Below are 25,980 nucleotides of genomic sequence, written 5' to 3'. Positions count from 1 at the left end.
CCCTGCAACACCTCAGAGTGGTCAGAAGCGGAGATGCTGAAGACAGGGAGGGGGCAAGGAGGGGATAAGGGAGGAAACACGAGGGAGGCAGTAGACGCCAGCTTCCTTCCGGCCTCCAGGCAGATGTGAGGCCCCTTTCTCCTTCTGAGCACAAAGGCTCAGTGACACAGAGCAGGGTGGAAGGGGCATGATCCTGCCTCCCTCCAGCCATCCTGAGTACTGGCTCTGCTCGTGGACAGCACAGACAGAAAGGGAAGGGAAGGCCTAGTGCAAAATGGGGAGGGCACAGGGCACGACACGCAGAGTGTGCACACAGAAAAGGGCAGAAGTGCAGTAAAAAAAAAAAAAAAATTTTAATATTTTAAAAGCACATGTACAACAGCAGCCATCTAGTGCACACAGTTGGTGCAGAATAAATACTTGTTGAACAAATGAATTTTGTTCTCCCTAAACACAGCCCCAGATGTATTTTTGTGGCATATCTCTGTGTCAGGCAAGCGCTTACACTTCAGTGGCCCCAAAGAGAAAACAGTCATTGTGGGCATTAGTGCACATGGTTAAAACTGGATTCATGGGGCATGTGCAATTGTGTGTCCTAGGTTTTTTCCTTTAACACTATATTGTGAACATTTTCCATGTCGATGAGAGTCTGAAATATGACAAAGGGCTAATTGCCTTAATATGCAAAGAGCTCTTACAAGGCAGTAAGAAATTGATGGAAAAACAGGAGAATGGACATAGGACAGGAACATTTACATTAAAACATTTACTAATAGTCTTGGGGTAGCCGGGGTAAAGTCCAGAATAGATGCAGCTACACATTTTTGGTGGGAACATTAACTACTATACCTCTTTGCAGGCCTAACTGGTAAATCTACCAAAATTTTAGTTGCATATAACATTTGACTCAGCAAATCAACTCAAAATTATATGCTATATATATATGCTCATGAAAATATTTTTTAAAACCTTAAGTACAAAGAGGTACCACATCATTTGCATTTTTAAAAAGAATGGAAACAATCTACGTGTCCATCAGTAGGAGACTAGCTAAAAAAACCGAAAATAATAAATAATCAATCTTTATTAATAAATAAATAATGGTGCAACCACACCACAAAATACTGCAAAGTGCCAAGACACATGCACTGATACAAAAAGCTGTTCAAGCAACATTAGTAAGTGAAAAAAAGCAAAATATCGAATGGAATGTATATATGCTCTCTTTTGTTCAATGTAGGTTACGCATGTGTGTATGAGTGTATACACGTGTGTGTGCATATTATGTACGTATATATGCCTAGATAATTTCAGGAAAAACTGTAGTTGCCTCCAGTGAGAGGAAAGGAGTCTTACTTCCTACTTCACATCTTCTGAGCAGTTTCAATTTTTTTTCTACCGTGATCATGCATTACTCATTTAATATAGAATATTAATAAAACAGAGGAAAGGGCAGCCCTGAGGCACCAGATCAGTCAATTCCTGACCTAGAAATAAGTCACTTCTGGCTCTTGGGCTGGAGCACAGAGAAGGCAAAGCAGCCGGGAGAGGGAAGAAGCTGAGTCCCAACACCAACGGGACCCTTGGCAACTCTCCCCACCCCCACCTCCTCCCCCCAAGAGTGAGCAAACACGCTGCAGACCCCAGAACAGACCTGGCTGGCTGGCTGAGACCTACCGTCAATACTGACCATCTCAGGAGCAGGGCCCTGGGCGCTGCCAGGCCTGCAGACCTCCAGGGAGCCAGGATCCCTCAGCCCAGCCTGGGAGTGGGTGTCCTCTTCTGGGACTGGGGCAGGTGTCCACCGGGGAATGTGAGAGGTGCCCTGGGAGATGAGCTCGTTCAGGTAATGCTCGATCACCTCCTTCCCCTGGAGGTCAGAGAGACACATCAGTACCGCGGAGTTCAGCCTGGAGTCGCCCCCACCTGGCTCCGGCCCCAGTCAGCCTGACATGTGGCTACTGAGCAGCTGAAATTCAGCCAGTCCAAAGGGACATGTGCTGGGAGTGTTAAATACACACCAGATTTCCAAGACATAGTACCAAACAAGGAATGTAAAATAGCACGCGAGTAAGTTTTATATTGACAACACGTGGATAAAATATATTATTATTAGAATGAAGGTCACCTGTTTCACTACACTAACAGGCCTCCACTCAGTGATTGGTCTGAGATCTTTAAACCAAGAAGCGCACAATGTCCCTCTGTCCAGAGAGTTCACTGCCCAAGCCTAGAAGCTTTGGGACAATGACTATGGTGCCCCCATTATGCACCGGGTGCTTTCCATCCATAATCTCATGTGATAAGACTTTTTTTTTTTTTTTTCTGTGGTACGCGGGCCTCTGACTGTTGTGGCCTCTCCCGTTGCGGAGCACAGGCTCTGGACGCGCAGGCTCAGCAGCCATGGCTCACGGGCCCAGCCACTCCGCGGCATGTGGGGCATGTGGGATCTTCCCGGACCGAGGCACGAACCCGTGTCCCCTGCATCGGCAGGCGGACTCTCAACCACTGCGCCACCAGGGAAGCCCGTGATATGACTTTGATTAGAATACCCATTCTACAGATGAGGAGACTGAGGCTGGGGAAGGTTAAGGGTCTTGGGGTGGCAGATTGGGATCCGCAGGCTCTGAGGTCTGTGCACCTTCCTCTGCATGACCTATGGAACCCATCTCTTACCCTCTTGACGTTGGCTGTGTATTGCTTCATGGCGATCTTCTCCAAGGCACTTTCGAAGCCAAAGAAGGAACGGATGTCGAGCGAGGCAGATTGCTCAAAGCATGTCCAGTCTTCATTCTCAGGGTGGACCTGAAAGCCAGGCAGGGGCAGTGACATGGTCTCAGTGTGGGAGATGCCATGCCCTCCCCAGGGGGCTCTCTTGGAGACCTGGACCAGCCAGAGCATGCAGTGGACAGCACGTCACAGCCTGGCAACACCCAAGGGCAGCAGCAGTACCAAAGGGCCCTGCTCAGAACAATGCAAAGTCTAAAGCCTTAGAGAACAGAGAGCCTTCTCAGGAGGGACCAGAAGAAAGTGAGACCAATGTTCCCGTCCCATAAAAATTGTACATACATAGTGATATATTTAAATAACATTTAATATACCATTATAAATAAATTATACATAAATTCTATATTTTATATTTTAAAATATGTATTTATATATCATATCTTTATTATAAATAAATATGCATATCTATGTAAGCAAAGACAAATTTCATGGACAGAGCTACTGTGCAGACCCAGGCTTAGTGCCTCTCAAGCTTCCGTGGGCAGAAGCATTAGCAGGGCATCTGTTAAATATGCAGATGCCTGGGCTGAACAGGTCCAAGGTAGGGCCTTAGAATCTGTATTTACAAGCAGCCTTGGTGATACTGCTCACCAGCTGTTGGCAGAACTCACTCTAAGAAACACTATACTAAAAGTGACGGGCTTCCCTGGTGGCGCAGTGGTTGAGAGTCCGCCTGCCGATGCAGGGGACACGGGTTTGTGCCCCGGTCCGGGAAGATCCCACATGCCGCGGAGCGGCTAGGCCCGTGAGCCATGGCCACTGAGCCTGCGCGTCCAGAGCCTGTGCTCCGCAACGGCAGAGGCCCGCGTACCACACACAAAAAAAAAGTGTCTAGGGACCAGACAGATGAATGAGGCAAGGTGTCCCATACAGGAGGCTGGGCAAAGACACATCAAAAACACCCAGGGGACTTCCCTGGCGGTCCAGTGGTTAGAACTCCACGCTTCCACTGCAGGGGATGTAGGTTTGATCCCTGTTCGGGGAACTAAGATCCCGCAAGCCACGCGGCACAACCAATTAAAAAAAAAAAAAACAAAACACCTGTAATGGGCCACATTTTTTATCCTGGAGTTACCACCTTGAGCTAACCATCTGGGATGTAGCATCAGCTAAGGGGCTTTACCTACATTACCTCATTTGCTCCTCCCAGTGCCCAGTGAGGCAGGTTCTGCTGCTGTCCCCATTTTACAGATATGGAAGGGTGGCCCGGGGAGGGGAAGCAATTGCCCAGTGTCACTCAGCAAGAAAGTGGCGGAGCTGGGTTCATCCCAGCAAACGCCTCCAAACTCCCCACTGCAGCCCCAAGGCCAGCAGTACTCGGCCCCCGCAGCCCCCATTCTCAGACCTCACTCAACCACCTCAGGGTCTTCACACATGCTGTTTCCTCCTCCAGAACTCTGTTCCCAGCCCTCTCATCCTTCCGATCTCAGTTTCAATGGCATGTCCTCAGAGAGGCCTGGGGGACACTGTTACCTAAGACACTGTCACCTCCTCTTATTTTCTGTAATTCTGGATCCCTTCTTAGCACTGTGACAAAGTTGTAAGTATATATTGATTTTTTTTTTTCTCATCTGTGTCTCCCATTGGAATGGAAGACCCGTGAAGGCAATGGTCAGGCAGATTGGTCCACTGCTGGGTGCCCAGGACTTGTCAGGTTGCCTGGCATATAGTAGGTGCTCAATCAGTATGTACTGGAGAATAATAATCATTAATTGTATTAAAAGTTAACATGAACTCTACTCATTACTCTGTAATGGCCTATATGGGAAAGAGTCTAAAAAAAAAAGAGTGGATATATGTATAACTGATTCACTTTGCTGTACACCTGAAACTAACACAACATTGTAAATCAACTATACTCCAATAAAAATTTTTACAAAAAGTTAACACATATACAGGACTTAATATGTGCCAGGCACTGCTCTAAGCATATTTAACTTCATTTAATACTCACCACAACCTATGTGGTAGGTACAATCATTAACCCCATTTTACAGGTGAAGAAACTGAGGCACAGTTTCATGAAGGGGGTGGGGAGGCAGGGTTGCCAGGTTTAGCCAATAAAATACAAGATGCCCAGTCACACTTGAATTTCAGATAAACACGAATAATATTTTAGTATGTCCCAAGCAGTTTTTGAGACTGCTTAAACTAATACATACATATACATGTATATATCAGCTGTGTATGTGAACTGCTGATAGTAGGAGCATCCTGCATCCTAGCTGACATCGCCTTGGGAGGGCGGAAGTGGGCAGGACCGCACGGACGTCAGCGCCCAGCCCGGTGCAGGTGCCGGGATCCCGGGGCTTTCAGCCCGCTGCTCACCGTGTAGCTGCAGTTCTCCTTGACCACCACGCGGCTGGCGAAGGTCTCGTTGTGCGCTTCGATGAGGAGAGTCCTCTCCTTCCAGTTCAAGACATTTCTTTGCACGAAGACCACGTGCTCGACGCCTGCAATCTGCAGGGAAAGGGCAGCAGGGACGTGCGTGCTGGACGTGAGGTGGCGGCTGGGGGCGCGAACCCAGAGGGTTGGCCCCTGTCACCCTCGGACCCTGGGACCCCTGGCCCCCTGCCCCGCGCCTGCCCACCAGCCAGAGCCCGGATCCCCGACTTTTCCCCCTTCCCCCGACTTCCAGGACCCCGGGACTTCCTCTTGGCCCTGGTCCTCCTACAGTCTCAGCCCAGCCTCCGGGCCCTCGTCTCTCCTGGACACGAGAGGCCCCCAGGCCAGAACGCCCTCCGGGCGTTCTGAACCCACCCCCTGGTCCCAGGTCCCCCACCCGCCATCCCCCACCACCCGTCCGGTCCCCTCCTCCGCGGGGTCCTGGTTCTCCAGGACCCCCTCCGCGCCCACCTTCCGCAACAGCCGCGGGGCTTCCACGCGCAGCCGGCAGCTCCGCTCCACCAAGTGCACCGCCCCGTCGGCGCTGCGGGACTCGCGTAGGACCTCGCTGCCCAGGAAGACCGGGATCTGCGGGCAGGTGGGGAAGCGCTTCTCATAGGCCTGGGGACAGTGGGGCGGGGGTGAGCGCCAAGGGGGCTGGGGGCAGCCAGAGCACAACCCTTCTCCCTCCAGCCCTCACTGGGCTGTTGTCTCAATTCCGAGAGGGGGTTTCCAGAGAAGAGAAGAGCGTCCTGGCCTGTGGAAAGAGCAGTGACCACTGCCTGTATTACCAAGACCACCATCTTAACATCTGTTCTAGAGCAGTGACACAGGAGTGCCTGAGCTATGACTTGGCAAATCACGTTTTGACTCTACATTTGAGTTTTTGCCCTGGGAAGGTAGAGTGCGCTAGCTTGGGGCATTTTATTTATTTTTTTGTCTTTTATTTTTTATTTTATATTGGAGTATAGTTGATTAACAAAGCTGGGTTAATTTCAGGTGTACAGCAAAGTGATTCAGTTATACATATACATGTATCTATTCTTTTTCAAATTATTTTCCCATTTAGGTTATCACAGAATATTGAGCAGAGTTCCTCGTGCTATACCATAGGTCCTTGTTGGTTATCTATTTAAAATATGGCTTGGAGCATTTTAAAAGAAGATATCTTTTTTTTTTTTTTTTTTTGCGGTACGCGGGCCTCTCACTGTTGTGGCCTCTCCCGTTGCGGAGCACAGGCTCCGGACGCGCAGGCTCAGCGGCCATGGCTCACGGGCCCAGCCGCTCCGCGGCATGTGGGATCTTCCCGGACCGGGGCACAAACCCGTGTCCCCTGCATCGGCAGGCAGACTCTCAACCACTGCGCCACCAGGGAAGCCCAAAAGAAGATATCTTATAGAAAAAAAACAATCGACAAAACCAACACCCCTTCATGATTAAAAAAAAATAAAAAACAACACTCAACAAACTCGGAATAGAAGCGAACTTCCTCAGCCTGATAAAGGGCACCTACAAAAACCCCAGCTAACATCATACTCAATGGTGAAAGACTGACACTTTCCCCCTAAGATCAGGAACTAGGCAGGGATGTCTGCTCTGGCTGTTTCCATGCAACATTGTCCTGGAGGTTCTAGCCAGGGCAGTTAGGCAAGTAAAAGAAAGAAAAAGCATCCAGATTGGAGGATGAGAGCTCAATTCCAGAAGTGCCAGGGCCAGAGCCGTGGGGGTGCATACCAGCATCTGTGGCTGACTGTATTCAAGCAGGGTTTGCTCCAAGAGCCTGTCACAGCCACGTGTCCCAGAATCAAGGTTCAAAGTGAGCTCCAAAAATAGTGCCGGCATCTGAGGACACACACCTCCTTCCCCATCCCTCCTGGCTCCTGGCAGGGAGGCGGGACCATCCAGCTCAGAAGGGCAGAGGCGCAGGAGTGACAAGGAAGAGATGCTTGGTCCTCTTGGTGTCACTCAAGGCCCCACGAGGCCAGCCCAGAGCATCGTCCGCCAGGGTCAGGAGGACAGGGCTGCCTCCATGTGTAGAGGCTGGTCGCTTTGTACAAACACACCAGGGTTAGAATAACTCTCCTCAGGGGAGAATGCACAATGGCACTCCTGGGGGTCTAGCCTCAGGGCTGGCAAGGGAGGCCCCCTGGGACCTGTGTCTCCCCTACACATCTCAGGCCACCTTGAACCCTCTTTCAAAGGAAGGCATTTCTCCACTGAGGAAGGAGCTGCATAGAAAAGTAAGCAGAGCTTGGGGTGGGGTCAGTTGCCTGGCATGAAGCCCAGCTCCACCTCCAGGAGAAGCAAGTCCCTTCTTTTCTCTTAGCCGTTTCATCACCTGGAAAATGGGTATATACCAGGTTGAGCATCTCACGCAGAGCCTGGAGCATAGTAGGCACCCAGGGTTTTTATTCTCCAGGCAACAGGACTCAAATGGTGGCACAGTGCACGTTTGCAAGAACTGCAAACACCCTCCCAGCCCCTCTGAGCAGAGGAAGCCAGAGGAGCTGGGCTCTGGCCCACCTCCGTGATGGGCATAGGGATGCTGACATTTTTTTGAAAGTTTATGGAGGGCAAGGGGTGCATGTGTCAGGACTGGTCAGGCTCAGTTTGAGTTCCTGCTACCTCCTCACTGTGTGACCTTAGGCAAGTCGCTTGCCCTCTCTGAGCCTCTGTCTCATCATCAATAAAATGGGCTGCTGGTAAGGATGTCACTAGATCACGTCTCAGAGCAGTTGGCACACAGTGAGGCCTTGACTCTGCTCCTCCAGCTGTGTGCCTTCTTCCATTTACTCCTCTGAATGGCGCCCTCATTTGACAAATGAGGAAACTGGAGCCCAGAGACACTAAGTAACTTACCCAATGTCACACAGTGCAAAATGGTGAACCTGGATTTAAATCCTAAGCCGGCCCAGCCCCTGCTCCCTCAGGAACCCCTTGCAGCAGCTTGGAAACAGCCCAGGCATTTTCCCCCGGGGCCATGTGGTCTTGATTTCTCTACCCTCAGTCCTTCAACTCTTGCCAAGCAGTGGCCACACTGCCCCTGAGCATCTCCAATTCCTCTGTTCTGCAGTCTCTCTCCTGCTCCCCAGATGGAATGACATACTCAGAACAGGCCTGGATGCCCGGAACAAATCCCACTCTTACTCTTACACTCCTTACTCTGTTCCACCATCCCACCTCCCACTGCAGCCTCCTTTTCTCTCCTCCAGCCTTGCTGTTTTTGGAACATGCTGTCATAAGTTGAATTGTGTGTCATCCACCCCTAACAAAATTCATAGGTTGAAATCCTAACCCCCCCCCAGTACCTCAATATGTGACCTTATTTGGAAATAGGTTTGTTGTGGATGTAATTAATTAAGATGAAGTCATACTGGAGTAGGGGGGAGGCCCCTAATCCAATAGGACTGGCGTCCTTTTAAAACAGGGAAATTTGGACACAAACACACAGACAGAGAGAATGCCATGTGAAGATGAAGGCACAGGTTGGGGTGAAGCCAAGGAACACCAAGGATTTCCAGCCACACCAGAAGCTAGGGGAGAGGCATGGAACAGATTCTCCCTCGCAGCCCTCAATAGGAACCAACTCTGCCGACATCTTGATCTCAGGCTTCCAGCCTCCAGGACTATGAGGTAAAAAATGTCTGCTGTTTAAGCCACCCAGTTTGTGGTACTTTGTTATGGCAGCCACAGGAAACAAATATACCCACTAAGCTTGCTCCTGCCACAGGGCCTTTGCACTTGCTGCTCCCTCTTCTTGGAACACTAATCAATCCACCTGACATTAAAGGGGGAGAGAGGGTTGAGTCACAGGGGCTTCCAGAGGGTAGGAGACCTGGATTGGAGGCTCAAGAGATGTTCTGGCTTCAGGGACTCATCTGTGCCAGCCCCGCTTCCCGGGACATCCTCCCCTACCTTCATCCCTGCAAGGCTGCCTCCTGTACTGTTCTCTGTCCTGTTCATTTTCTTGGTAGCACTTATGGCACCTTCTAACCATATACTTGCTTGCACATGGCACACCCAAGGCCTGGGCTACGTGTTTTTTTGCAGCACTGAACTCAGACCTGTGCGCATCTCAGTTCTTGGGCTAACAAAGGAAAGCCGATGGGCAAGGAAAGAAAGAATGCAAACTTGCCAATGGCCCAAAAAGCCCCAAGAGGGCTTCCCTGGTGGCACAGTGGTTGAGAGTCCGCCTGCCAACGCAGGGGACACGCGTTTGTGCCCCGGTGTGGGAAGATCCCACATGCCGCGGAGCGGCTGGACCCGTGAGCCATGGCCTCTGAGCCTGCGCGTCCAGAGCCTGTGCTCCGCAACGGGAGAGGTCACAACAGTGAGAGGCCCGCGTACCGCAAAAAAAAAAAAAAAAAAAAAAAAGCCCCAAGAAAGGGGTCCAGGGTGAGGAATGACAGGCCGGGGTGAGGAATGACAGGCCGTTAGTTCAGTGCACACAGCCAACCGAGCTTCACCGACTTCCTGTTGTTACAAACCTCTTGTTGGAAGAACCCCGTCTGGCACCCCCAGATAACGGCGGAGCTGATCAGCAGCTGACGGGCTCTTGGACACAGCTTTCCCTGCCTGTGTGAGGGAAGGCACTGCTGTTTCAACAATGGTGACACCCCAAGCACTGGGGGGACCCCAGAGCCCACGCTCCATCTGGAAGTCAGGGGGCCCCCAAATAAGGAGTCTACCCCAGTGCTAATTCTCCAGGGTCAGAGGCTGTCAGCCAGAGATTCCCTGGGGTTGTGAGGGCTGGTGTTGGACACCGTTGTTACGGTGATATTTACAGAGGGCTGACTGCACCATTTTGTCCTCATGACATCTTGTTGGGATGGAAACTAGTATTTCCCCATTTTACAGATGAGCAAGTTGAGCCTCGAGAAGGCAGAGTGACTTGCCTCTGGCATCACAGGGCCAGTAAGTGGTGGGGTTGGATCGCAGGCCCATCTGACCCAGCCCCCAACCCTGAACCTCCCAGTCCTGCCTCTCAGGGGGCATTGGCTACATCACAAATGTCAGTGTTTTGGAAATCCTGAATCCTGCTAGCCCAAAACCCAAAGATCAGGGGCCCTTTGCCTTTGGCAGGTGACAGGGTCTTACAGGATCAGGTAGTTCACAGGACCCTCCCTGTGTTGGAAACCAGGTCACACAGCTAGTTTTATCCCTACCTGAGAGCCTCAGATGCTGACTGCTATCCCCACAAATCAGGCCTGAGCTTCTCTCAGCTGGACAAACACATGCTGTGGCCTCCTCGGGGACACAGGGTAGCAGAAGAATTTGGTTTCAGCCCTTCCGTCAAGTGATTGGAGAGGGACACCCATGCGTGCCAGCTCAGAAAGGGAGCTGGTCTAAGGCCCAGAACCTGCCCAGGCAGGGACAGGGCTGGGGCAGGCAGAGGCCAGTGGAAACTTCTATTGAAGGTCTCCTATGAGCTGCCCATCCTGCAAAAATCCACATCAACACACTAAGCATGCGGAAAGGGGAGCCTGGATTCCTAGCCAGACTTGCCCATCTCCAGGCTGGGTATCCTTGAGCACAGTACTTCCTGTTTCTCTCTGAGAACATGATTAGTCTATAACATGATTACTCTGTAAAGGGGAGTAATCATGAAACCTCCCGATGAGTGCTCAGTTATGCCTCTTTCCTTCTTTCCCGTGTCACAACTGCTGAAGTAAAAAATCATCAGCCCTGAATCCCTAGTGCTTAGCAAAATGCCTAGCATGCAGTCCACACTCAATAGACATCACATGATAAAGGAGTGAATGACAGTGTAGCTTAGCCCTGAAGGGTGTGGACTCTGGGGCTTGGGTTCGAATCTCTGCTCTGCAGCCTTGACCAAGTCATCAAGCTCTCAGTTCCCTCCTTCCTTCATTTGTTAAAAGGAGAATAAGAAAAGTAACTCCCTTACTGAGCCATCAGGGGAATAAAGGAGTCTGTTTTGGTTAAGTGCTGAGAACAGTGCCTGGCACATGGTTCGTTCTACATAAGCATTTGTTCAATAAATTTAAATTTTAAAAAAGAGTGAGATTCTATAAAGTACAGAAAAGCTATTTCTGCTAAATCACTTGACAGCTGCCCCCTCCTCCCCCCACTCCTTCCTTCCTGCTCCTCCTCATGCAAATTCAAAGGAAGCGGGAATGCTGCTTACCCCAAACCTTCCGCCAAAAGTGGGAAAAGAGTATCCAAACCACACCAATATATTCTAGTCCAACACTTCACCTTCTCTTTCCGTGCTGCAGGCTGGATTCGGCACTGACAACCGTGACCATTGCACAAACTGTACCCTCCCTGTCACACTACTCAGGGGACTTTCTTGCCCACCCCCAGCTTCCCCCGCAAGCCTGGGAGACCCCAGGACAGACGTATCAATCGTCTCAGCTCCCCCAACTCTTTTTTTAAATTGCAATATAATTCTCATACCATAAAATACACTCTTAAAAAGTGTACAGTTCAGGGACTTCCTTGGTGGTCAAGTGGGTAAGACTCTGTGCTCCCAATGCAGGGGGCCCAGGTTCGATCCTGGTCAGGGAACTAGATCCCACATGCCGCACCTAAGAGGCCGCATGCCACAACTAAAGATCCCACATGCCGCAACAAAGATCCTGTGTGCCTCAACTAAGACCTGGCGCAGCCTAAATAAATAAATAAATAAATATTTTTTAAAAAAATAAAAATGTACAGTTCAGTGGATTTTAGAACATTCAGAGAGTTTTGCAACCATCACCACTCTCTAATACCAAAACATCTCATCACCCCACAGAAACCCCACACCCATCACAGTCACTCCCCTTTCCCCCAACCCCAGCCCTAGGCATCCACTAATCCACTTTCTGTCTCTATGGATTTGCCTTTTCTGGACATTTCATGCAAATGGAATCATACAATACCTGGCCTTTTGTGTCTGGCTTCTTTCACTGAGCATTATGTTTCTGAGGTTCATCCAAGTTGTAGCCTGTGTCAGTGCTTTATTCCTTTTTACAGCTGAATAATATTTCATTGTGTGGATCCCCCAGCTCTTGGCAGAGTTGCTCAGAGTTGCTGAAGGAGCCATCAGACACCCGATGGCAGTAGTTACATCCCCGCTGATGAAGGCAAGCAGACATGGGTGAACCAGGGCAACATCACTCTGGAACATTTTGAAATGGCTGCTGTATACAATCTATAGAAACAGCTGTACCCAGATGGCCCTGTAGCTGAGAAACCTGCTGCTATTCTAGTCAAAGGCAGCTCAGGAGACAAAACGATGGAGACAAAGAGTCAGAAGGACCCTGCAGGGGGCGAGGCTGGGATATGGTGAAGTGGCTGAGACAATGCATGGGGTTTAGACACTGCCTCTGCCACCTGCCAGCAGGGTGACCTCAACTTAGCTTCTCTGAGACTCAGTTTCCTCAGAAAGAAAAGGATGATGATGATGACGATGATACCGACTCTGTAAGCGTTGCTGAAAAGATTAAAGGGAGATAAGGTGTGTGAGGCATTTAGCACAGTGCCAGTCACCACATAATAGATTTCTTTTTTTTAATGGACAAGGGTAAACCAACAGGTTCTTGAATTGATATTTGTACACCCATGTTCACAGCAGCATTATTCACAGTAGCCAAAAAAGTGGAAAGAACCCCAATATCCATTGACAAATGAATGGAGAAACGAAATATGGTCCAGCCAAATAGCGGAATATTATGCAGCCATAAAAAGGAATGACATACTGACACATGCTACAACATGGATGAACCTCGAAAACATAATCCTCAGTGAAAGAAGCCAGACACGAAAGGACAAATACTGTATGATTCCACTTATATGAGGTCCCTAGAGTCGTCAAATTCATCGAGACAGAAAGTAGAATGGTGGTTGCCAGGGACTGAGGGAGGGAGAGAACAGGGAGTTAGTGTTTAATGGGGACAGAGTTTCAGTTCGGGAGGATGAAAAAGTTGTGGCGATGGATGGTGGTGATGGCTGCACAACAATGTGAATGCACTTAATGCCACTGAACTGTACCCCTAAAAATGGTTAATTTTGTGTTATGTATATTTTACCACAATTTTTTAAGAGGGTAAGCCATCTTCTGAATGGTTTATAGCCCTACCAGATTGTGATTTGGAGTCGGGTATCATGTCTGCGTTTATTTGTTTATAGTCAATGCCTCTGTCTCTAGGTCTGTTTCCTTCCCCACTGGATTCCCCAGTGGCCTTGTAGCACACCTGGGACACCATAGACACCCAGCCACTATTTGCTGAAGGAGGGAAGGAAGGAAGGGAAGGAAGGAAGGAAGGAAGGAAGGAAGGAAGAGGAAGGAGTCCAGCCTCCCTTTGCCTGGCTGGGACCTGGTGTCCTCCTCGTGAGGTCATGCCAGGGGAACGTCTGGCCTCTCTGGCCCTGTGGGAATGTGTAGCCCCTCCGCTGGGCCAGGGCACTGCACAAAAGCCTGCTGTGGCTTCTTACCCACTCGTGGGGAGCGGAGTGCGGAACAATCCTCCTCTGAACATGCTCTGCACCCACGGACTTCCGGGAACAGCTGGTACCCCTGACGGTTCAGGGAGAGGCAGGGCGGCAGCGAGGCCAAACCAGAGTGTCTTGACACTTAGTGCTATGTCAGGATCATGATGGGAGGGAAATGCTGTTTTATTTTTATTTTTTTATAAATTTATTTATTTATTTATGGCTGCATTGGGTCTAGAAAGCGGTGAGCAGGGGCTACTCTTCATTGCGGTGCGTGGGTTTCTCATTGCGGTGACTTCTCTTGTTGCAGTAGCACGTGCTCTAGGTGCGTGGATGTTAGTAGTTGTGGCACGCGGGCTCAGTAGTTGTGGCTCGCAGGCTCAGTAGTTGTGGCACATGGGCTTTGTTGCTCCGAGGAATGTGGAATCTCCCCGGACCAGGGCTCGAACCCATGTCCTCTGCATTGGCAGGCAGATTCTTAACCACTGCGCCACCAGGGAAGTCCCGAAATGCTATTTTAGGTTTTCTAAGTGTCTCAGAAATGCACCCAGCCTTGGTCAACTCTGCTTTCCCAAGCTCTCCCCACCTCTGGGATGGAAATCCCCCCTCCAATCCACTTTCCACACCTTCCCAAGCTCCCAAAGTCCTTGAAGAAATGAACTGACCCCACCAGCCACTTTCTAAATCACAGGGGCCCAACTAAGCCACATTCATTTCTTCAAGGAAACAAGTTCTGCTCCAATTACAAATCCTGCTACATGACATTGCCTGGACACACTCTCTCTCTCTCTCTCTCTCTCTCACACACACACACACACACACACACACACACACACACACACTGCAAGCTCTATGAAGGCAGGAAGGGATCATGTCAGGAGAACCAGTTCAAGACAGAATGAGAACAAGACAGACCAGGTCTTCCCCTTTCTGAAGCTTAATGTAATGAAAAAGACCCATATAAACAAATAAACAAGCAAATTCCATATAAACAAGTAGGCAAGCAAATTAACAGAATAATGATGCGTTTCGAAAAGTGCTAAGAATCACCTAGTCTGTAGCCCCTGCAACCTGGCACGGTGCTTGGCACACAGTGGAAACTCAATAAATATTTGTGGAATGCATACGTGCAAGAATTAACGCATGCATAAACTAATGAATGAGGGCCCAAAGTTGATTTCAGGGCCCTCTGAAATCAGATTACTTTGCTGGGAAGTGGATCACCTCCGTTCTCCCAGCCCAGATCAGAGCCCGTCAGGGCCCTGTAAGAAATCCAGGGTGGAAAATGTTGCTTCCCTTAATCTGTTAGCAACGGGATCAGATGACAGGCTCCAGGGAACTAATTTAAACTCATTTAAATAAGGCCCCAGCTGCTTTATTAAAACTACATCCATAACAATGATTCCAACTTTAACTGCCTGCCGTTGGTCTGGGCTGCCTTCAGAGGCTGCTCCTTATTAATAACCCATTTGCTAAATTACAAGCTGTTTATCAATACAAAGTCCAGGTCTTTAAATATTTTAACACTTAATTGCCACCAACAGCCCTCACCTCTATAACCTTTCCTCCGGATGAACAGCCAGCCTATTGCTTAGGAAATTCTACTCCATGCGGTCTTCCTTCTTTAGGTTTGCAGAATCTGAGATGAGCTGAAACCACAGGGCTTTGAGCCCCACAGGGACCCCTGGGCAGTGGACAGACAAGAGGCAGCCAGGTCATTTCTGAAGCCACCTCAGCCACTGGCACACAGATGTTTACTGAACGTCAGAGACAGAATCCAGGATGTCTGGCTGAGCTCAGGCTATGGGGTCAGATTCCCTAAATTCAAATCTCTGCCATTTACTAATGATGCCATTGACTGAGAGTTATGGGCTGAATCGTGTCCCCCAAAAAATCTATGTTGGATATCTAACCCTGGGTACATCAGAATGTGGCCTCATTTAGAAATACGGTCTTTATATAGGTAATCAAGTTAAAATGAGGTCATTAGGATGTCCTTATAAATCCAAGATGACTGCTGTCCTTGTAAAAAGGGGAAATTTAGGGAATTCCCTGGCCGTCCAGAGGTTAGGACTTTGCACTCTCACTGCTGAGGGCCCAGGTTCAGTCCTTGGTCGGGGAACTAGGCTCCCACTAGCTGCTCGGCATGGCCAAAAAAAAAAAAACAAAACAAAAAAAAGAAGAAATTTGAACATAGAGGTGCACATACACAGGGAACATATCATGTGTGAAAGTTGGAGTTATGCCACCACAAGCCAAGGAGCTCCAGAAGCCAGGAGAGAAGCCTGGAGCAGATCCTTCCCTAGATCCTTCAGAGGGAACATGACCCTGCTGACAACTGGATCTTGGACTTCTGGCCTCGAGGACTGGGAGGCAATACATTTCCGCTGTTCTAAGCCACCCAGTTGTGATGCTTTGTTACGCGGCCTTAGCAAACAAATACACTGACACAGGGACAGTCTCCTTAACCTCTCTAAGCCTCAGTTTCCTCTTCTGCTGCAGCTGAGGCTGCTATTAAAGTACTTGCCTCTGAGCTGGCCTGAGGGGTTGGGCACACAGAGTGTTCATTAAACCTTTCTGGGCTGTTGTGATCAGCTGCCCTCCAAGAAGCCAGGGACTGTAGGTTTTGGCTCTGCTCTCCTTTGCAGGGTTCTGATGGGGTGTGGACATTCCAGACACAATCCTGATGGTAACTGCCCCATGGGACGGCTTAGGCCACCCCAATAACTTCAGATCCTCAGCCCTGAGAAACAGCAGAGCTCATGGTTGGAGATGTGAACTCTGGAGCCAAACTGCCTGCAGTTAAGTCCACACCTGCCATGTGTTCGCTGTGTGGCCTTGGATAATCCATTCATCCTGTCTGTGCCTCAGTCTCCTCAACTGTAAAATGGGGTTACCCACCGAACCTAGCTCATGGGGTAGTTCTGAGAAGCACATGAGTTAATATTTGAATGGACTCAAAACTAGTAGGTGCTGTGTACATGTTTGTTAAATAAAATTTAAAATAGAATCTGCCTAAATATTCTAAATAACAACCACCATTCACAACAGGGGTTTCTTTGGAAGAAAGAGGTCCACACAAAAACTTATGCATCAGTGTTCACAGCAACGTTATTCATAATAGCCCCAAATTTGAAACAATCTAAATGTCCATAGGCTTGTGAATGGATAAACAAATGTGGTCTATCCACATAACATGAATATTTATTCAGCCACAAAAAGGGTTGAAATACTGATAGATTCTACAACCTGAATGAACCTTGAAAATATTATGCTAAGTGAGAGAAGTCAGTCACAAAAGGCCACATAGTGTATGATTTCATTTATATGAAATGTCCAAAATAGGCAAAACCATAGACAGAGAGTAGATTAGTGGTTGTCAAGGGCCAGGCGGGATGGGGAAGTTTATGAGATAATGGTTAAAGGGTACGGGGTTTCTTTCTGGGGTGATGAAAATGTTCTAAAACTGACAGTGGTGATGGTTGCACAACTCTATGAATATACTAAAGACCCTTGATTTGGACCCTTTAAATGGGTGAATTGTATAGTAGGTGAGTTATAGCTCAAAAAAGTTGTTAAAACAATAAATGATAATAATACACTTAAGGGATATTTCATGAGCATTAAACAACGTGCCAGGCTCTGTCCGGGTCCACATGTCGCTTCACTTAATCCTCACTTCAGCTCTTTGTGGAGCAGAGGCCTTTATTATCTCCATTTCACAGGCAAGAAATTGGAGCAGGGACCCAGCCTGGAGGATCTGGCTCGTAACCTCCACCCATTCAGGAGAAGAGCCCAGATGAGCTGGAAATCATTCACAACGGGCTGTAGGCTGACCAGAGAGTGGCCTTCAGGGCTCAAGTAACCACAGTCCACAGTCCAAAACATGGTCTTTGTGTTCTACATACTGGGATCTCCACAAAGGCCCCCCACCTTTGGGGACCCCACATTCAAAGGGACAAGGGATTCTCTCCAACCCTGGATAGGCAGCTGCCTCCATTGTCTTAATTGTATTTCTCTGCTTACCAAGATAATACAAGCTCATTGTTTTGAACCCAATAATACAGAATACTATCAAGAAAGGAGAAAGCAAAGGTCCCTAGAATTCCATCCTTCAGAAACAGAATTCATGTCAAGGAATTTGGCCCAAGGAGAGAGATACCCATTCAGTGGATTAGTTACATTTTTGAAATGAAAGAGAGAAATCATTTTTTTTACATTTTAAGCTGGATCTAGAAAGGTTGCCTTAGTACTATTTTATAACAAATTCCACAAACCCAGTTTCAGTGGTTTGTGAACTTCAGTGGTTTGGTGGATTTCTGAAGAAGTGAAGGGATGCTTTGATTCTCAAGTCAGTTTTGTTAAACAGAAAAACCAAAAGGCCAGCTTGTCTGGTCACTCGGATGTGGTCAAAATAGCTGAGTTCATCCGAAACTTCCCTGGCATCTGACCCAAACTGAGGGCAAGTGTTTAGCTGAGAAACAAAGACCGACATTAAGTGCAGAAAAACCCTTTTGTGCCCACACAGCGAGCAAGTTATGTTGAGTTATGCAGCTATTCTGGGGACAATGATGTTTTGTAAACAGTCGGCAAAGTGGCTTTGTCGACAATGTTGGGGCAGTTTGGGGCCCTTTCACCAACAAGGACTGTATGGAGATAAGGCGACATAGTATTTGAAAAATACAAATGACAAATTAGTACAATACAGATAATAAATATCTGAAAACTTTTGTTTCCTGTTGTACCCACAAGCATTTATCCATCAACCCCTAGAGATTGTTAACAGCTAGGGGAGTAAACTGAGTCAATTATGGAACTCAAAGCTGACAAAATACACTTCACATATTCCAACAGTCCTATTAATACAGTCTTAAGTGCTAAGTCTTAGCGGGCATTTTTATTTCAAAATGCAATGATTGTAAATATTTTTTTGAGAATCCTAAACATACTAAATTAAATTTACATTTATTAAGCCCATGCAATAATAAAAATTTGCTACTTTTCCATTCTATAGTCGTTTGTCTCAGCTTCTTGGCCTCATGGCTTTCTGGGCCATAGGTTATCCCAGAAAAGTGGGGACAGTGTCTCTCTTCTATTGAGTGAATGAATGAATGAATGAATGAATGAGTCCTAGGGTCAGAATATGTGAGCTGTCTGGAGCCTTAGACAGAGGATGATTATTTATATTTAGCTGCCATTTATTGTCCACTAAGTATAGACCAGGCCCTGTGCTGGCCACCTCCCCTCCCCCACCCCCCGCCACACATGCACTATAATCACCTTCAATCCTAATTACAACCTTATGAGGTGCATATAACCAGTCCTATTTCACAAAGGAAGAAATGGGGGCTCAGAGAAATTCAGTGACTTTCTAAAGACACACAGCCAGAGCACAGCCGGGCAACGGCAGGGACGCAGCACTCCTGACTGCACATCCCTAACTCTCTGGGGTGTCCCACCCCCATTACAAATGAAGGAAAGTCACACAGCCACAGACAACAACACAATAACAGTAACAATAACAGTAATAGCATTTGGTCTGTGCCAGACCTTGTACCGGGAGCTTTACATGTGTTGACTCAATTAATCCACAACAGACCCCCAGATTTGGAAACCATGTAATCCTCATTTTAGAGATGGAAAGTGCAGGCTCAGAGAGGTTAAGTAACTTGCCCAAGGTCACCCAGCTTGTCAGTACAAGCCCAGGCCTGCTCCTGCTTCTTTCCTGACCTGGAACCACCTACACATTACAGCACGACATGTATGGATTACTGCAATGATGCTTTTTCATCTTTTATGTGACTATAAACACATACGTAGGTAGATTCATAGAATAGGTTAGGGGAGGACACACACACAGAGCTGTCAACTGATATGAAAGTCCTCGGAAAGAAGGCTGGGATTAAGCAACCAAGGGTGGGATGAGGACGATGAGGGTGGATTCTGGTGTTTCTTACACTTTCAGTACAATCACTTAAAACACCATGTGGTGTAATAACAGGAACAGCTGCATTTAGTGAGCACCTACTGTGTGCCAGGCACTGAGCCAGAGGCACCGGGCACTATTTCATTCACTCCTCACCACAACCCCATAGCATTGCCTCTGTTTTACTGGGGAGGAAAGCTCTGAGAGGCAGAGTGATTGGCACGAAGAAGGAAACCCACGTCTGCCTGTCCCCAGCACCTGCCCCACGGTGCACAGACCACGGATCCAGGAGGGCCTGGGAGACAATTCTATGTTGCATAGTTAGACAACTGCTCCCAGACCCTTCCTGCCCACACGCGCCCCCTCTCCCCCTCGTCTCAGCTTCCTTGAAGGGCAGGGGAGGGGGGTGTGTGAACAGAGGGAGGACATGAGTGGTGTTGTGGCCCTGGAATTCCCCCCCCAACCCCGTGCAGATCCGAGCCCGGCTCTACCTCTTCCTGGCCACAGAACTTAAGGCCATTCCTTCACCTGCCCGAGCTTTGGTTTAATGGAGGTAAAATGAGAATAATAAGAGCTTCTGGGAATTAAACAAAACAACGTAGGTAAACTTAGCAAACCCTCAGTGAATGGCTGCTGTCATCATCCTCATTAGAGTATGTACCATTATTATTAGTAGTATTAGTATTAGTATTATTACTATCAGTACACAAATCGACAGCCAGCAAACAGCTCGGCCCTTGATATCCTTGTTTTCTGACAAAGGAGACCAAGATGCAAACAGATAAGCTTCAGTAAGGAAAAGAAAGACCTTGTGTTTGGGTCAGTGGGCAAGGGTTCTAGAAGTTGTGGGGAAAGGTGGGATGGCCTGGTTAGAAGCTGGACCAACCAGGTTAGTGGAGTAGCTCATTAATTCCTTCTGATCTGGGGATCCAAGGGTCTCTGTCTCCCTCCCATCATAGCTGACCTCTTGTTTCCCTCCAACTGTTACACAAGGGGCCCCAGGGTCAGGGGTCACTCACCGCCATGACCAACTCAAATGGGTACTTGTAGACGCAGACAGGAGACTGGTACTTCTGCACCATGTTCTCGCAGGACCACCAGCGGAAGCCAGCCAGGCAGGAATGGGCACAGAGCCTGGGTGAGGGCATCTGGTGAGGGAGGAACTCCCTCCACGGGAAGCAGGAACCCTGCCCACTGCTCCCCCAGCAAGGGGCAGGCCCATCCGTCTGGCCCCATCCGCACATCTCCCCAGCCCTCAAAGCAAAGGGGCCGATGTGATCCCCAAATTACTTTGGGCCATGCCCCCAAACACTTGCCCTGTCCATTACTCAATGCCCCGGACCACACTCGCTCCTCAGGAGCAATCAGTACCCCCAAACGTTCCTCCATCCTCATGCAGAGGGCCCCCGGAAAACCCCATAAAGCCACCCACCTGGAAACACACACATTCGCAATTCTTACACTCCCACAATTCATTCACCCACTGCACCCCACAGCTTACCATGGGCGTCCCGACCCTGCAGTGCCCCCAAGAATCATTGCACCTGCCCTCCCATTTTCCTCCAAGACACCCTAACATACGCACACAGTCTTCACCAAATTTCACACGCACTGTCTCTGCCACACAGGCGCACACATGCACGACTCCCCTCCCACACGGGACCGCCCTTGCATACGCACTCAACTTTGCACACACGCCCCAGCTCCCTAGAGCACGCACCTACTCAACTCCATGCTCGCACACAGCTCCCCGGATGAGCATAGAGGTTCACACACACGCACACACACTGATGCATGCGCTCACACGCATGCACGCACAGGCCCCCCGAAGCCCCGCTCACCCTAGCCCTCGGAGTCTCCGAGACGCAGCCCCGCGGCAGCACGGAGCTGAGCCCGCCGGGATCCCCCGCGGCCGCCTGGCCCAGAGCGCAGCACCTGGGGCGGGGCGCAACCGCGATCGCTGGACCCTGCAGTCGGGCCGGCGATCGCCGAGCGTGGGGCGTCCTGACCTGCACACCCTGCGTCCGGGCCGGTCAGGGAGGGGCCTGCGGGAGGGGGGAGCGCTCCAGGACCCAGGACAGCGGAGATCCCGGCCTGGCCTGGCCCCGCCCCCGCCCTCCTGTTCAGCCCAGGCCCCGCCCAGATTTACCCCCTGGACAGGCCCCGCCCCAGACTGGCCCCACCCCAGCCTTAGCCCCTCCCTTCATTTTACGCATCCTTGTTTGACCACGCCCCCACCCCGGCCCTTTCTCCAGACTGGCCACTCCTCATGCAGGCCACGCTTCCATAGGGTCCCGCCCCTAAAGCACGCAGCCTCGGGGGTGGCTCAGCCCCAGGAAGACCCCGCCCCAAGGCTCCAACCCCAGTCTAGCTCTGCTCCCAGGAGAACCCTTGCCCCGCCCAGCCCCGCTGGCCGTAGTACAGTTCACGTTTGGCTACTTCCCGAACTCGGGTCAACCCCCTCCGCCTGGGCTCTGAGTCCACTCCCTCCACTGGCAACGCCCCAGAGCCCTTTTGGCCCTGCCCTAAGCCGCCAACGTGCATCTTTTCACTCACATGCTTGCTTTTACAGAGCTCCTGCTAAGTGTCAGGGCTTTCTAGGCGCTGGAGAGTCATCAGTGAACAGAACAGGTAAAAAATCCTTGCCCTCGTAGAGTTTACATTTCAGTGGGGGGACAGACATTAAATAAATAAGGCAAATATATAGTGCTATGTGAGATGGGGGAAAATACCAAGGTGAAAAAATAACCAGGGAAGGGATTCAAGAAGCGAGCGGAGTGAGGGTACAATTTAAAACAGGGTGGACTGGGGCTTCCCCGGGAGGGTGACGATTTCCCATCCTTCTCATTTTAGCTCACACGTAAACCCTCCCGGCCCTCCCAGGATCCCGGGGACCCAGCCTTCCTTCCATAGCCCTCCCTTCCCTCTCCCCATCTGTTTGTCCTGGAGGAGCCAAGAAGCTGGCTCTGGACAGCCTTGTCATCCGTGTATTCATTCACTTGACATTCACTAAGCACCTACTATGTGCCAGCACTGTGTGACTTCACCCATTTGCAAGAGGGAGTCAGACAAGCTGCCTGCCCTTGCGTGGCCTACAGTTCTGGGCAGGGAGAGTGTATACAGGGAGACAGAGCGCTCTGTTTAGCAAACATGTTGCTGCACCTTGTGATAAAGAGCCCGTTTGCTTCCTTCCTAGCGTGTGCCACACTCTGTAATCACCTTATCTATTCATTCATTTTATTTATTTGTAGGTCTGACCCAGGAGACTGTGAGCTCCGCAAGGGCAAGAGGCCGTGTCTGTCTTATTCATCTGCCCCACGTCCGCAGGATCTTACTGGGGACATGGCACACAGTAAGTACTCAGTGCGTTTTCTTGGTTAAGGTTATCAAGAATGGAAATGGAGCACACGGTTCCCATCCATGCCACAAGGTGGCAGCAAACGACAGTCCATGGCTCCTGGGGTCGCCACCAAGGGGAATTGTTGCGGAAGATGGGAGTCCGGGGTGTATCGCTGGACCCGGGGTTCATCAGGGAAACTCATGCTCCTCCTGGGCGTCAGTGCAGGACGCGTAGTGAGCATTCACACTGTTGGCCGTTGTTACAGCACGAAAGGCATTGAGTTGGCACAAAGTAACCACAAATTGGGATGTTTACACCTGGAAAGGTGGGGCGGAGCAATCTATCCCAAACTCTCCAGCTCCTAAGACTTCCCTCAGCAGGGTGCATGTTGAAATGCAGAGTCCCGTGCACTGCTCGAAGGGCCTGGGAACGTGCTTGTTTAACAAGCTCCCCAAGTGGTTCTTCTAAGCGGACAGGCCTGGCAGTGTGGGGGAATCTTGGAGGTCATTCCTAGCGCCTGGGGATCCCAGCATGCTTGGAGTAAATGCCAGCCCTGGGGAGGGAGCTGGTGCGCTTCTCAGTGGGGGAGGTCCGCTCGCAAGAGCGCCTCCCAGTGGTGGGCGTGCTCGTGCTCCTATTATTCTCTTCCACCCAGGCTGAATCATCCTGGCCACCCCACTCGTGTCTTCTTGGCCACAGAAGGTGGCAGCTTGGGGGAGTAGGAGCTGGCGTGGGAGATGCAGGGGTTGGGGGCAAGAAAAGTCACGAGGAGCAGAGGAGAGGCCCTGAGACTGCGGGGAGGCTCCAGTTCTCCTGGCTACCATCAGCGCCGCCCCTGCCCGCAACCGGTAACCCGCAACCGGTGAGGAGGCCACTGGGTGGGGGGGGAAGGGGTGCGACCGCTGCGTGGGTACAGAGAGCTCAAAGTGGAAAATGGGGCCTAGAAGGGCCTAACTCCCTCCTCCTCCAGCTAAGGGAAGCGAATTAGTAATAGCACCACCTGCCACGTGCTTCCTATTCCGTTTTCCTATCAATCACTCCTCCAGTTTATTGAGCACTTACTTGGCACGTGCTGTATCAGGCACAGTTCGAAGGCTTTACAAACATTCACACATTTAATCCTCAAAAATAACCCCTGTAGGGCTTCCCTGGTGGCGCAGTGGTTGAGAGTCCGCCTGCCGATGCAGGGGACACGGGTTCGTGCCCCGGTCCGGGAAGATCCCACATGCCGCGGAGCGGCTGGGCCCGTGAGCCATGGCCGCTGAGCCTGCGCGTCCGGAGCCTGTACTCCGCAACGGGAGGGGCCGCGGCGGTGAGAGGCCCGCGTACCGCAAAAAAAAAAAGAAAATAACCCCTGTAGTGATGAAAATGTTTTTGCACTCCACAGAGGTGGTGGTTGCACAACACTGCGAATGCACTAAATGCCTCTAAACTGTACACATAAAAATGGTTAATTTTATGTTATATAACTATACCTAAATTAAAACAAAGCAAAAAACCTTGTAAGGCCAAAACTCTGTTAATCCTCATTATAAAGACAAGGAAACTAAGGCACAGGGAGGTTGAGTAACTTGCCCTAGGTCACACAGCTAGTAAGGAACTCAAACCCAGAACTTCTTGCCCCAGGGCTGCAGTGGAAGTACCCAGAAGATGTGATTTCCCAGCCTGAGCTGCAAAGATATCCAGGCATCCTGGTTCGGGACTGAGGAGGTACCAAAAGAATGGGCTGATTCGATGGGAACACTGGAGGCATGAAGTCAGTCTCAGGGGCAGGACGTTCAGCCTCTATCTGGCGCTTCCTTCTTGCCCTGTGAGAATGACTGAGCCACAGCTGCCTTTTGGTATGGTGGGTTTTGAAGACTCCAGAAACCACCTCGCATATTTGAATATCTTCCCACAGTTGGGACACTGCCACAGGAAATTCAACCATCAGTAATGCATTTATTTGAGTAAAACACTGGGCCCAATCCAAACACAGATGCCCCCAGAAGGCATCCTGCAGGGAAATGTCCTCGGAAAGCTCAATGTGACACTGCGGGGAGGGGGCGGGGGAGCTGGTGGGGAGTGAGAGGGTCCAGAGTCCAGACCCTTGTGGGGACACAAGTGGCCCTTGATCTGGGCCCTAGAATACATAAAGGCCCTGGGAGGGTGCTGAAGCTGGAGAGAGTGGGACATTTATTTATTATGATAAAACATACATAACATAAAAATTACAAATTTTAACCATTTTCAAGTGTACAATTCAGTGGCTTTTAGTACCTTCACAAGGCTTTGCATCCATCACTGCTATCTAGTTCCAGAACATTTTCATCACCCCAAAAGAAAACCAGTACCCATCAAGCAGTCACTCCTCCTTCCTCCCTCCCCCCAGCTCCAGCAACCCTCAGTCTGCTTTCTGCATCACATCTCATTTGTCCTGGGCTGCTCCTAATTCTATTCCTTCTTCCTCCTCCCAAGAGCAGAGCTCAGAGACCTCCTAGATTGGGGACCTTTCAGGGTCATCAGGGTCATTGGCAGGGTGGCCATGTACAGGTGTGCAGGTTGTAGCCTGCACAACTCTGTGTGGTTGTCCTGGTCATTGGGCAACTTTAACTGAGCGGAGGCTGAGTCCAGGGGAGCCTCACCCAGAGGGCCACACAGCCAGGCCCCACCCACCTCAACCCCCAGCTCACCCCCAAGTCCAGTCACTTCCACACACGCTTTGGGATTCCAGCAGGCGCTACATGTGGAGTTGGGGTCCAAAGGCGAGTAAAGCCTCTGAGCCCCAGCAGCTCTCACCGAGGAGCGGAGGAAGTGAAAGTAAGGTAGGATGCCCCAGGGGAGTCAGCAGGAAGCTAGAGAGGGGGCTGGGTGGCAGAGTGGTGAGCGCTGGGTTCCAGAGTCAGGTTGGCCTGGGTGTGAGTCCTGGCTCTGTTACCTTCCAGTGTCCCTGCAGTGTATGTGGCTGCAGTGTCCCCTCCTTTAAAATGGGGATAATGCGGAAATTATTCAGCCTTAAAAAAGGAAGGAGGGCTTCCCTGGTGGCGCAGTGGTTGGGAGTCCGCCTGCCAGTGCAGGGGACACGGGTTCGTGCCCCGGTCCGGGAAGATCCCACATGCCGCGGAGC

At 50.1% G+C, this 25,980-nt stretch overlaps 1 protein-coding gene across 1 annotated transcript in view; it reads right to left on the bottom strand.

Moving 5' to 3' along the window:
* SEC14L5 (SEC14 like lipid binding 5) overlaps positions 1–20,616 on the bottom strand; it is a 38,573-nt gene extending 17,957 nt beyond the window's left edge. Inside the window, exons 1-5 of the mRNA XM_007126542.4 lie at positions 20,554–20,616; positions 5,644–5,793; positions 5,116–5,247; positions 2,677–2,805; positions 1,678–1,870 (exon numbers count right to left, since the gene is read on the bottom strand). Coding sequence (XP_007126604.2) covers positions 1,678–1,870; positions 2,677–2,805; positions 5,116–5,247; positions 5,644–5,793; positions 20,554–20,616 — 667 coding nt within the window. The remainder of the gene's footprint in view (positions 1–1,677; positions 1,871–2,676; positions 2,806–5,115; positions 5,248–5,643; positions 5,794–20,553) is intronic.
* Positions 20,617–25,980: the final 5,364 nt, after the last annotated feature.

Source organism: Physeter macrocephalus, chromosome 14 (genome assembly GCF_002837175.3).
Source record: "Physeter macrocephalus isolate SW-GA chromosome 14, ASM283717v5, whole genome shotgun sequence".
NCBI classification, from domain to species: Eukaryota; Metazoa; Chordata; class Mammalia; order Artiodactyla; family Physeteridae; genus Physeter; species Physeter macrocephalus.
The sequence above is the reverse complement of the archived record's forward strand: the minus strand, read 5'-3'. Positions and strand labels throughout refer to the sequence as shown.